This window comes from Cyclopterus lumpus, chromosome 7 (genome assembly GCF_009769545.1).
Source record: "Cyclopterus lumpus isolate fCycLum1 chromosome 7, fCycLum1.pri, whole genome shotgun sequence".
Lineage (NCBI taxonomy): Eukaryota > Metazoa > Chordata > Actinopteri > Perciformes > Cyclopteridae > Cyclopterus > Cyclopterus lumpus.
In genome coordinates, this window is record NC_046972.1 from 16141958 (window position 1) to 16155776 (window position 13819).

General features: G+C 39.7%; 2 protein-coding genes across 5 annotated transcripts in view; one reads left to right on the forward strand and one right to left on the reverse strand.

Moving 5' to 3' along the window:
• The window catches only part of LOC117733470 (SPRY domain-containing protein 3-like), a 50000-nt gene extending 44880 nt beyond the window's left edge, over window positions 1-5120 (reverse strand). For 2 of the 4 annotated variants that reach the window (XM_034537151.1, XM_034537147.1), the window contains exons 1-3: window positions 5010-5120; window positions 1986-2117; window positions 720-795 (exon numbers count right to left, since the gene is read on the reverse strand). In XM_034537151.1, coding sequence (XP_034393042.1) covers window positions 720-795; window positions 1986-2113 — 204 coding nt within the window. In that variant the 5' untranslated portion in view covers window positions 2114-2117; window positions 5010-5120. Of the gene's footprint in view, window positions 1-719; window positions 796-1985; window positions 2203-5009 lie in introns of all 4 variants that reach the window. The other 2 variants (XM_034537150.1, XM_034537148.1) reach the window with 2 other exon arrangements.
• Window positions 5121-7727: 2607 nt separating this feature from the next.
• LOC117733573 (insulin-like growth factor-binding protein 5) lies at window positions 7728-12147 on the forward strand. The gene is made up of 4 exons (XM_034537340.1): window positions 7728-8307; window positions 9218-9252; window positions 10023-10142; window positions 10460-12147. The coding sequence occupies exons 1-4, from the start codon at window positions 7971-7973 to the stop codon at window positions 10571-10573; spliced, it is 606 nt and encodes a 201-aa protein (XP_034393231.1). The 5' UTR covers window positions 7728-7970; the 3' UTR covers window positions 10574-12147.
• The last annotated feature ends 1672 nt before the right edge of the window (window positions 12148-13819 follow it).

The window sequence follows — 13819 nt, forward strand, 5'->3', positions numbered from 1 at the left end:
ACACGTCACAAGGCCTGCTCTGACGTGCACCATCAGCAAACAAGCTGGCTCATAAATAACACACTGCAGCCCTCTACACCTTATTTATTACTAACTCTTGCAACTTTCCTGTGCTAAATCACCCAAAAAAATGTTTTGCCTCATACTCTTCTGTGTGTATGAGAATCATTAGAACGGTCTGATACAGATTTGCTTTATAAAAGTCCGATAGTTTCTCCTGCTGCCAGTCTGCTTGCCCATCTGCTGAAAAACACTGTATGTTAGACTAATCTTTGTGCTCAAAGATACCACCAAACCCACACCCTCTCCCTCATTCCAATGCAGCTCAGACATTCTTGAGGTAGTGGTTTTGCACTGGTGAACTGGGACTGTAGGGGGGCACTCAGAATTTAATATGAAGTTGAGAAAATTGTCAGCAATGGGATAAAATTGCTGGCTGAATGGTAAAGCAATCTTGGGCACACACAGGGACGATGGTATTTGGTAAGCCTATCACATTTTGAATAATCCCCCACCCCAACATTTCCAAAATAATGACTGTCCACTTATTTTCTAATGGCGACCACATAATCCAAAAAGTGGATAAACAAAAAGTAACAGTTAAGATAGCGGTTGAATTATAGATGCAAAAAAGTCTTTGGGACGGTCTGGTATTGCAACAGAGTTAAATAAAACAATGTTAGATGCTAAATTACAGCATCACTATCAATGAGCCTTACCTCAAAGTAGCAATTTCCCTTTGATAAAGGATGGCCTGCCACATAGCAACCCACCTCTTCGGAGTTCCCTTGGTAACTAAAGAGAAGAAATGACACGTTTGACAATAGGTGACTTCGAATAGGTCTAAATTCTATATGCACAATCAGAAACACATCTTGAAGAACAACCTCATGCTTTCATCGAAAGACTGTCGAGGCACTATCTGTACAAACAAATACGCCAGACATACAAGACTAAATATGTTCCCATTATTAACAGTTATGGGTTAATTACAAAATTTAAAACTGCTCTTTAGCAACATGATTAGAGGAAGATATATCAAATGGCATGCACATGATTATTGGCTGTTACTGTTTTATAAAATATGATGTCCACAAGCTGTATATAAAATGGAAAGGGATGTTTTGTTAAGGAAGTGAAAGTGGAGATGTGCAAGGACAAATAAAGATTTTCCTGAGAACCACTAAAGCGTCTGAAGCTTTGGATCAGAAATGCAATGTGTTGAGTGTTTAACTAACATTCACACTTATAGTGTGTAGGTAGTCTGTTGGTAGGTACAGTATGGATCTCTGAGGTTTACAGTCAAACAAGAAAGTAAACCCACCTCCAGTTTGGATAGATGTTTGAGAAAAATACTGTTCCTATCATGTTATGCTGACCTAGAAACTAGTCTCCATTGACAGTGCTTCTGTGGTAAGCAGTAGACCTGTTTAGGTTTATTAATGTGGAAGACAAAACAAATGCTAACACAAACTATGCCCCTCAATATATCTGTATTCCATCCACCACCAGTGTTAGTCAGTGATATTGACACTCTATTCTTTCCCCAAACACACACACACATTAACATTTTTGAGATGGTACTACAAACTAGTAAAATCCTCTCAGAGGTAAAATACCCCCTCTGGCTAGGAATACCGGTCTGATCTGTTGTAGCAAAGCAGATACAAACCTTGTCAATCACATACAGATTTTTACTTTGGGAAAAAGAGGGCATCTGTTCATCTCTACAATATATTTCTATAATATGATGTGTTCAGCATGTTGATGCATGGCAACATGCTAAAACTTAAGAAATTCTGAGCATTTTAAATGAATAGAAACACATTACCGTACAGAAAAAATATTCTAAAATGTGTACTAAACCCAATATAGCACACACAAGTTTTGCCACTCCAATAATAAAAAGGCCGCCAATGAGTCGGCAAAGGAACCAACACAATATAACACAGAAGCATCGTACAGCTGTGCATTGTAAGGCTGACCTGAGTGTGTCTCCATCCTTCTGCAACCTCATGTATCGTTCCTGTGCTGGGCGCCCATCCCCAATATCTCTGATTCGACGTCTCAGGTTCAGAAGGCATCTGTGGTGCAGCACGTTAATGTCATCCATCTGACTGAAGAAAGAATGGGACAATAGGGGGAAAATTGCACTTTACCACAAGTTCAGCAGCAATGTTTGCCGTCATAGCGGTTGGTTGCCTGAGAGAAGGAAAACACAAGGAGGAAACTGAATCACAGAGCCAATACTATGTACAACTACCCAGCTCGTCTCAAGCATGTGCTCCTGATTTTTCTTTACAATAGGTTCTTGAAAGATTCTGATATGTTCATAGTCTAATACATTCTTCTTCTAGAAATATCAAGATGTGTTCACAATGCACACACAGCATGTGAAAGCATAATATTTCCTGTTTATCATGAATAGCTGGACACTGACTGCTCTTGAAGTTAAGTGCCTATGCCACTTCACACTTTGAAGGTACAGGCTTTATGGTACTAGCGCCATAAAGCCATGACACGCGGACTATTGCAAATGTGTCAGCATATTGTAATAAACGAAAAAGGACAGAGAAGCATTCGACGAAAGGAAAGCAATCTAATGGCGTTAAGCATTTGAATACTGTCTATACACAGCGAACCTTGAAACTAATTTCATAAGATACCACTCAGAAGTACTAAAGTCAGCTCCAGAATTGGTGGGTCTGAAACAAATATAGTTTCAAGATCCATTTACGTGTACGATGTCTATGTGTCTGTTGAAAGTTATAACATGATTATATTTGTTTACCGACTTTCTAAATAGGCTTTTGTTATAGAAAATTCCTGATAAACTGCAACTAACAGTTATTTCCTCAATGAAGAGATTACTTATTTGGTCAAGAAAATGTCAGAAAATTGTGAAAAATGCCCATCACGTTTTCTGAGGCCTAAGGTGACATGCAACATTCCAAAATCAAATTATATACAGTTTATACCACTAAGAAAATTAGCAAATCCTCACAATCGAGAAGCTGAAAATAGAGAATGTTTGGCGTTATCACTCAATTAAAGAACAAATGTGGTATTTTGAAGATATAAAAATTATTTAAAATAATTACATAGGTGCCTCTTCAAATTTGAATGAATCTGGTAAAGAACTGCTAAACACATATTACTATTAAAACCTCTATACACCTAATATAATTATAATATAACACCAAACGATATAAACTACTGACAAGTTATACATTTATACTGCACTTATGTATTGTACAGCCTCATTTTTACTCTATCCATATATGTGTGGTTAGTAAAGGTCCGTCTTTCAATTAGGGGATCGGCGGTTCAATCCCCGCCCTAGTCGATTTGTCCTTGAGCAAGACACTTAACGCTGCCTTGCTCCCTGTTGCTGTGTCTACGGTGTATAAATGTAACATGGTTGTAAGTCACTTGGGATAAAAGCGTCAGCTAAATTAAATGTAATGTAATGTGTATACAGTGCATTAAGAGCTGTCATATCTCTTAATCTTTTGTACACCACCATTATTGTAAAAAATAAAAATAAGGAACTTATCAGCACTGCATGTTTATAATTTCAATGCAAGGAATCATAAAACACGGGACGAGATGTTAAAACTGTCCATTGTGCCAATAGATGGTATGCACTCACATGAGCTTTGCCGTGATGTTGACAGAGTGGCATGGGAGGTTTATTTCTTAAACTGGGTTAAGATGTCAATTTTGGGACACATCCTCAGTAGTGTGCCTTCGAATCAGTGGGTGTTTCGGCCTTTGATCACTAAACACCCTCAACAAAAGGTGGCCAGCTAAAGGGTGATCAAGCCTTAGCTTGTGTCCCATGCCCAATTAAGATTTCCTACAGGACTATGCAAGGCAGGGGCGTCCTCTTCCCTGAGCCAGCCCTACAGCTGTGCGCATGCCCTCCTCAAATTGGAGGGATCTGAATTGGGTTCTCAGGTGGGGGGTTATAAAGTTATAGCCCAGCAAGGGTCCTTCCGTTTGATCCAGATCTACTGGCTGCCTCTTTCAGCTGCTTGAGAAACTGCTCTGATGGTCTGCCGCAGAGCCTGTCCATGGATTCCAAGTTCTTTCAGCAACCTGATGGTGGAAGAAGCCACGAATCCTCTGCATCCCACTTCAACTGGCCAGACTTTTGCATTTCAATGTAAGGTATTTTAGTTTATATGTGACCTTGTTTTTTTCATTTATGAGTTATGTCTATGCTCTGTTCCTCTGACATTATCTGTCTAGCTAAGTATTTGTTTTATGTTTGACAATTCAAAAAACTGAATAATTAAAAAGATAAGAGGGGATGATGGTAACTCATGTGCCAAGGAAACATGCATTTGCAAGACGAAACAGACCAACCCCAAATACACACTCTTTCACACACACACAATGCATTGATCATAACGACCCCTCTATGTATTGATTGTAAGGACCCCTCTATGTATTGATTGTAAGGACCCCTCTATGCATCGATTGTAACGATCGTATCCGGTTGCTTCTGATTTGGGATGTTGTTCAGTGACGTTGGCTGATGTAGTCAAAGTTAACACGCTTTCTCTTAAAACCCCATTCAGATATTTTTATAATTATCTAAAGGGATTGATCCAATGTAAAAACTAAAAACGTCAAAGTGCCGCAGAGAGGGGAAGGTGGGCGTGCCAGTGTTTACATCTAAGACCTCTGTGCTAACGATTAGGCTAATTGAAATTAAGCTAGCATGAACGTTCGGGCAGCTAACTGCCTTCATTTCAACTGAACACGGCTCATGGCTTAATGTTAAATGTTAAAACACAACTTGAAAAGGCAATTATCCACTCCTCAGTTGGTGGTGAGAGGTTAATTTAGTCTCGAAGCTCCACATGGGTTAGCAATAGTAGCGGCTGACGTGATATCTTCTTTGAAGCTGAGGTTCGATGCTGAGCAAAGAGGGTGACTGTTCCTAAAATGAAGAACAATTATTTATTATGGGTGTCAATATCGATAAGTCCATTGCTTACCTGTGATTTTGGCGGCTATTACGTCAGGAACTCACTTTTTGTTATCAGCTATCCATAGTGCTTCATAAAAACTTTGGAAACTAGAGCTCGGCGCATCCAAGTGACGCCACACTCTCGATACTGACAGAGCCAATCGTATCGCGTCCTGAGAAATGGTGACAAGCTTTCAGCCAATCCTGTCTCTCAGATTCTGCGGGTGAGTCTCCTATTTAGAGTTTGAGTCCAATATGACGATTTAACTACATTTTAAACAATGAAAAAATTAAGTAGGCAAATTATGATGAATCTTTTAAAACCTTACTTTTTTTTTTTATTTGTTTATATTCTGCTGTGTAGTTAACCTTCAATAATATATTATAATTGTTTAGTTGATTTATATTTTGTATTATTAATCTGAATCTACAAAAAGAACTAAAGCTGTCAAACATAATGGATTAAATAGCGCAATATTTGCCTCAAATATGTAGTTGGTTAGTAATATACACAAGTAGAAAATGGAAGTACAAGTTCAGTTCTTGAGCAGGTTCTTAGTGTAGTTACATTCCCCGACTGGTTTCATGATCCTAAACTGAAATGTCAACAGCTTAACAGAAGTTCAGGGAGATACTTCCCATCAGGACAGAGCAGTGTCCCATCACAGGGTTTTGTGTGGATTCTGGTTGCTATGTTGAAGTGGCAGAAAAGAGACTCTCTGAGCCAGCTGGGATAGACTTCAGTGGGAGAGGCAGAGAGGAGGAAGAAGCTGAGTGGAGGAGGAAAAATAAAAAATCCAAGGGCAGTGTGGAAAAGAGAGCCCCGGTTGGTCTGGCGTGTGTCTTGGAACATTCTCCTGATATGTGTAAACAGACTAGCTCACAAGCTAATGGGAACCCAAGACGGCAGGTGATTTCAGTCCTCCTTGCCAAGATTAATCAGAACAACAGGCTGCTGATGGCAAGGCAGATGTTGGCCTCATAGCTCTGTATTCTAGTGGGAACTATAGAGGCCAGTGGGTATGTCTGTGTGTGTGCTCTGTCATGTCTGTTCTACTGCTGGAGCAAATTACCCAGTGTCGGGCGAACTGCACATAGTGTAAATGTCCTGCTTATATGAAAGGTACCATTTCAAGTCAGCAATGTAATGTTGATATCCAAATTCAGTTTGTGCTTTGTGAAATACTCATTTAGTTTTTGTTTTTTTGTATCATGTACATGTGGCATCTGTCCACAGAGCGCCCATTGCACCAAGGCAATGGGGGAGACAATGAGACTCAAGATAAGAGAGGAATTCCTCAACACTCTTGAATGATCTTCTGTGCAGATCCTTGACTTTGCTTCCAAATTCATATATTCTTGCACTGCCATAGTGTGCTGTGTGGATAGCGTAGCATCATTACTCAGTGGTAAAAGAACAACAACAAAAAATGTAATCAAAAAGACAGAAAGTTACAAAAACCAACACAAATATTTGCTCAAATAGAACTACTGACAGGTTACATTTTATTGTAGTTATAATAGAAGAAATCCTCTATAATCCAAATGTACCAGATTTTCTCACCAAACCACTTAAAAGCTTCCATAAAAGTACACACTTTATCAGAACTCTGAATTGGTTGTTGGAGAATACTTAACAGTCTACTAAAGTATTCTAACTGCTATATATATAATTAAGTATAACAACATCCTTCATATATACAACACTTAACCTGTATTTATTCAGCAGACTGCCTTATTAGTGATCTTTTGAAGATGGCTTCAGTGTAGAAAGTCCTAACTGGCTAAGTGGAGCAATGGATTGCATTATTAGCAATTTGGCTCGGGTTGGTCGATGTGCATTCCTGCAAAAATGAGCCCGCCTCCTAATTATCCAGATGATTATTCTTCCAATTCAAACAACTGGTGAGTGAAATCCTTCATTGCCTTCAAACTTCAACATGTTATATAGTCTCTGAGGACCGTTCATATCTTATGGCTGCAGAAATATAAGTTTACTGGTTTAGCCTCATTTAAGAGGCAATGCACTCAGCAGTGATTTCATTATGCTGGGATACATTGTCGGTTTAGTTTATGCGACATAAAATAAGATAAAGTAAGAAGATCACTGACTTCATTTCTTTTCCCCTTTGATATATTTGGCATACAACTCAACAATTGAACATTCTTTAAACTTATATATTTGTGTTTCTGTTATTTGACAAACAAGACTCATCTGTATAATTTGCCCAGGGTTTAGTCTCTAAAGAATCTAACAAGGAGAAATTACACGGCTTTGGATCTACTGTAGCGAATGGCATTGCAGTGCTGAGGCTGATGGAGGCACATATACATTTGTAGTTGTTACCATGGCAAATATAATTCCAGAAAGGTCTCTGACACTGAAAGAAAGTGCAAAAAGCAGAATATGACTACTACTGTTTAATCATTTGTAATGTTAAGCATAAGTGAAAGAAGAAGGACTGGATGAATGTGTTAGTGTATAACAGGAAAGGGTGGGGAGATTTTGATCATTTCTGAAAGGAACATAATCCACCCCCCACTTGCTCTCTCCCTCCCTGCCACCTCCCTCTCTCTCCCTCTCTCTCTCTCTCTCTCTCTCTCTCTCTCTCTCTCTCTCTCTCTCTCTCTCTCTCTCTCTCTCTCTTTCTCTGAGTCCCAGCCCCTGAAGGTGTCATAACTATGCTCTCTCTGTCTCTCTCTCTCTCTCCCTGACTCTCTCCCTCACTCTCTATCACCGCCTTTCAGATCTTTAAAAGCTGGTGCTCTGCTGTGTCTCTCTCGGTCTCCATTTGTCTCCTCTGGCACTGCAGGGGACTCAACCGGCAAAGCACCAAGGAAAGCCACTGTATAGAAACGGGAAGAAGACTGAGGAAAGGGGAGAAAAAAGGAAGAGAGAGTGAGGGAGAAATATAAATCCAGAAATAGCATCAGCCAAATTTAACTGAGAGAGAGTGACAGAGTGGAGAACCTGAGACCTGCACAGAAAATGCCTATCCTTTCTTACTTAACAACCGTTGTTCTGTTGCTGATTGCTCACTGCGGATCATGGACCGGGGCAAACCGCTTGGGCCCCTTCAAGGTCTGTCCCTCCTGCAGGGATCCACTGGGGTCAGGTCGGCCTCCCAGGGACCATAATGTTGCCGGCAGCACGTCAGTCTTGGCCCAGGGAGAGCCCTGTGGTGTGTACACCCTGAGCTGTGCCAAGGGGCTCCGCTGTGTTCCCCCACCAAGGGAGCACAGCCCCCTCCAGGCTCTGTTGCAGGGAAGGGGCATTTGCGCCAAGCACAGCAGGACAAGTCCCACTGAGAGGCCCCACCCCACAGGTAAGATACTGTATATGCGCACACACACACACACACACACACACACACATGCATGAAATCATGTATGCACACTTACATGCATGCACCTATACAGATATATGCATGGAGACTGCAGTTACGGCTAGACAAGTGCAGCGGGAACAGCTGCCAAATGTAATTGTATTTACAGTCTCTCTTGCTGTGAATTGCATGTGATGCTGTGTCACTCACTAAACAAAAAGAGAGACCAATTAGTGTGTGACATTTAAGCCTGGATGCATTCGTGCACCACCGATGTATATGCCAACCTCAAGCATCCAATACTGCTCAGCAGTGCCTCTGGAGTCACTGGGATAAAAATATAATTTGTCATTACAGTTGTATTGTAACAGCACTGTGGTTTGTTAATAAGAAATAATGGCAAATCACATAAAACAAGGAGCTTATATTCAGTCTTGGGGTGTTGCTACAGTGTATAAGTGCGGATGCATATCCCTTCGTTATTATTATTTGTACAGTGTTATCTATTTCATCCAACTGAATGACAGGGTGCATGCCAATGATCTGTTCTACAAGTCAGCTTCTCTGTAGATCATTTAGAATAAATGTGAAACTGTCACGGTGTCACCTACATCCTGATCGAGCTGATTTTTATTGCAGTGATCTCCATCTACTGTTCAAACTGAGATACTGCGATGAACTATCTGAAAAGGAAACGTACGGATGGAAATTTGGTCTCTCATTGAATGACCACCTCAGATATAGATCCCATCTGAGTGACGCTCAGTAATGAATGTCTTGTGTAAAGATAGATACCAAAGTCTAAATATTATATACACAGATTATGTTGTAAAATGTGACATAGGATGTAGTTTGATGTTAACGGCTGGTTTAATGTCAATTCTCATGCCAATGTGTCGTTTCCTCTCAGGTCCCCATCCCTCACACAGTGGTGACATTGAAAAAGTAAGTTCATACTCTTAATTTACAGTCTTTAATAAGTGATGCTGATGGAGCGTCACCTAAATTATCAAAAGATGACGACTAAGATGTATAAAGCATTTTATATAATAAGATAATTATAATACCCATCATATGTGATGGAGAGGGTTGTACATTGAGCTGCATTGTACTATAGAGAGTTATAACCATAGCTTCTCTGCTGTTTGGGGTGTTGCAGTGGCATGTACACACACTGCCCTGAAGCCATGCATTATGGTGCATGATGTGTGTGCTGCTATGCGGCAGAACTAATTGAGCATGATGTGAATCAGGAAAGTTTCAAGTCGGCCGCTGCCGCCACAGATTTCTCACTTTGCGAGCTGGGTGATCTGCAGCATTTGAACTAATATGTATGTCATCATGGAAACAACAATGGTCACATATATTGATGAAGATGACACTGATTGAAACTAAAAACGCACAGTCACTTTCACAAACCAGTCAGTGACCTGAAAAGCCAAAGCATTGTGTAACAATATGGTTATGTAATGTTATACAATATGTGACATCTGATATAAATATACATATTCATTGCTTCTGGCTCTAATGCTGCATCACAATATGAAATGCTTTATGGTTCACATTCACATGTGCTGTAATCAAAGAGGATTTCTGCCAACACAATCACCTGAGGGCAGATAGCAGCTCACCAGTGCCACTCTTTAGATGAAGACAGGTCCTCTATCTTTGCCACTGGTGATGTTTGAAGTCACACTGTGCGTTGGTGTTTTCAGGCACCCTGCCGCAAGCTGCTCAATAGTGTGCTGAGGGGTCTCGAGCTGACAATCTTCCAGTCTGACCGTGACATCTATATACCCAACTGTGACACTCGTGGCTTCTACAGGAAAAAGCAGGTACAGTCACCTGAAACATCATGAAACATGTGAACTTCATTTGTTCTTATGTGATATGAAAATGTGTCTTTGCTGCACTCCGCTGCAGCTTTCTGTTCGGTGCATCCAGAGATTTGTCTGTAACCATAGGGGCTGAGAATAACTGACACTTCTCTCTCTCTGAGCCTCTCAGATGTGAGCTCAAAGAATCAGTACTGCGCTATGATGACATATCCTTTTCTCTCTCTTCCTCTCTCACCACCTATCCGACTCTCCCATTCAATCTCCGCCCTTCTTTCCTTTCAAAATCTCCCTCTCTGTCTTTTAATCTTACACAGTGCCGCTCCTCCAAGGGCATGCAGCGTGGCCACTGCTGGTGCGTGGATGAACTCGGCACGCCCGTGCCCTCACGTGCCAGCGAAGATGGCACTTTACCATGCGATGGGGAGTGAGGGATGAGTATGTTCTATTGCTCTGAGCCTGGAGGAAGAGGAGAAGGTGGAGGAGAAATAGGAGGAGGAGGAGGAGTTGGTGGTGGTGGAGGAGCAGGAGCACAGGGAGAGGGGGTGGCTCTAGCATGTGCTAGACACTGCCTGCACAGGAGGTAGCAGGGATAAACCACTTCCTATGGAAAATACACACCAGTTAAACATTCATGTCACACGCACACACACACACACACACATGCACGCACGCACGCACACACACACACACACACACATACACACACACACACACACACACACACACACACACACACACACTATCACAGTCCAGCAGCAGCAACAATAACATCTGCCTGAATGTTCAACAGTTGCAGCAGCGTCCTCTGCGTCTTCTGATGACATGCTGCATGCCCACATTAATGCTCTGTGAACTGCCTCAGTGATTTAAGCGGTATTACTCCGAATGATCTCTATATTCCCTGGCTATTGTCCTGGCTTTCTGGTAGATTTTTGTTTTACTTTTTACTTTAGGATAGCTGACACTGCCTGTGTTTGTTCTGATCTCAGTGGGCTGAAATACTGTTACGCAGGTGATGTGACACAAACGTTTGAAAAATGTGTCTCCCTCACCGTCCTCTCTCCCTCTCTCCCTCTCTCCCTCTCTCCCTCTCTCCAAAGATACACTGATATCAACATACCTAATTGACAGAATATTTCTTTTCTATTAATTTATTTTTTAGTATGTGTTTTCATCAAGTACTGCTTGAATCTTACAGTATCTTATATATATGTCAAGTCAGAAAAAAATAGTCATACAAATATTGTCCTGGATGCTTCTGTTCGTTTTATTTGTCAAAATGGCGTTCTGACTGCTTATTAGTTGATTGTTTGTACATATGTTTGAATTTTGTGGTCGACTGTGTGTTCTGAAGTGGCAGACAAAAAGCTTACGGCTGTTACACTTTTCAAAAAGTTGTAAGGCATATTTTTATACACGTCAATATAATATTTTCTATATGAATTGTTGGTTTATTTAATGAACTACAGTACAATGCCATGTATTTTTATATTGTCAGCAGTTTCTTATTTAAAGACAGAGATTATTTTATTTCATGTTAGGGGAAGTGTTGTGCTTCAAAGGCACCTTAATGGCAAAACTCATCACATTCATCGGAGCTCTATTCAACTGCTGCACATATTATGGTTATATCTCATGTTTTTAATTTCCTTTCTATTTATGCTTTGTTTATTTGAGAATTGAGAATGTCCATGTTAATATTGAGAATGTCCACGTTACTATTATGTTTTATTTTTGGCACATTATACAACAAATTCAGTAGAGGAAAAAAATTATCCAATTTGTTATGTCATGTCTTTCCCTAGTCCTTGCAAAAGTCATAAAATTGTGTGCTATTAAAGTGTGATTAGAATTTATCTATTTCTGAACAATCTTGTTGTGCCAATGTGTGTGTGCCGTGATGATAGGTCCATGCACAAAAGACCTGTAAGATTTGCAAATATGAAAATTAAACATAATGATAATAAAAATGGAGAAGAATTAAACATATATTAATATAACAATGGCTGTTGGTTGTGTTCTTTTCATTAGATGCAGGCATAGGATAAATGGATTTGTGATGGATTTGAATGATATTGTTCTGGATGATGATGATGATGATGATGATGATGATGATGATGATGATGGTATAAGGAGAGAAAGATGATAATCCTGATTATGACGATGAGTTGTTTTTATAACCTTTATTTAAGCAGGGAAGCCTCATTGAGTGTTTCAAGATACACACAAACACACAAAACATTATATATATATATATATATATATATATATATATATATATATATATATATATATATATATATAACACCAAATGTGCCACAAACCCAGTTGTAGAAAGTCCATTAACATTAGTAGTGTACAAATTTGAGGTTCCTGTACATTAACGTCACAAGGAAATGTATTAATTTGTACTCTACTACTTATATTTAACAGTAACAGTTCCTACTTACTTTAAAGATGAACAGTTTACATCTAAAACACATCTTCAACTTATAAAACATGATAAACATTTGTAGTCTGTACTTTTACATAACTAAGAGAATTGTAGTTGTAATCGAGTATTTTACATTGTTGTGTTGCTACTTTAAAGGATCAAAATAATTAATCCACCAATGCAGATATTGAACAGAAATGCAAGCATGAATAACATTCTTATCATACAAAAGATACAGAGGATAGCCATGCTAGAGGCTCTGTGTGGCTCTGTATACTGTACTCAAACAGCAGTGCTTTGAGATAATGCAAACACTAGCAATGACACATGCTAACACACACACACAATGATAATGCTAACATAGGGATGTTTAAGTGTTTACGTGTGTTAGCATGGTAACATTAGCTAATTAGCAATAAAGACAAAGTACAGCTGAGGTTGAAGGGAATGTTTTTCGTGGTATTTGGTCATAAAGTAATGTACTATTCTTTTGATTTGGAAATGGTGTTAAGATAAAAATGAAGGATCAACAAAGTGATTGCAATTAAAATCATGTGGGGATCAAGAATTTCTGAACCAAATGCAAAGAGTTGTCAATTCATTTAATTTAAAACCACATATTTGAACTTTACAATTGCACTAAAGGAAGATTTGAGGGATCCCCTTTGAATTCAAAGCAATCCATCTCAAAGTTGTTGAGATATTATATCTAAAACTTAAATTGATGAGAATAACACATTGTCAAAACATCAGGGAAGTCAATACTGTTTCTGCAACAATGATTTAAATTTACAGAGAGACCACATTTCACAGGTTTACGTATAGAACATCTCAAATTGCTTGGTCTGCCCCCAGTGGATATGTGCAGGAGGAAGTGATCTCAACGGGGCATTTCTTTGGTCGAGAATCCGCAGCGAGCAATCGTCAACAAGGCCTCAGAGATCGTAAACAATTATAAGAAGTGTGCTCGATAATTCTGCTTGGCAGGCAACAACAGTGACGGAGGTAATGAAGTGATACTACATCCGTTGTCGAACCCATTAAGACTTCTGCACAGTCACTGCTAAATCCTTGAGTGCTGGGGGCTCCTCTGAATCATCACCAGCACATGAACAGGTGCTTTACTGATTCAGTTTGAGGCTTTATGCTCGTCTCCACTGAGAATCCCCTATGCAGTGAAACAGAACAGACACATTAGAGTCATGCTGCTTTTCTGCCATTACAATGCACATAAAGAAAG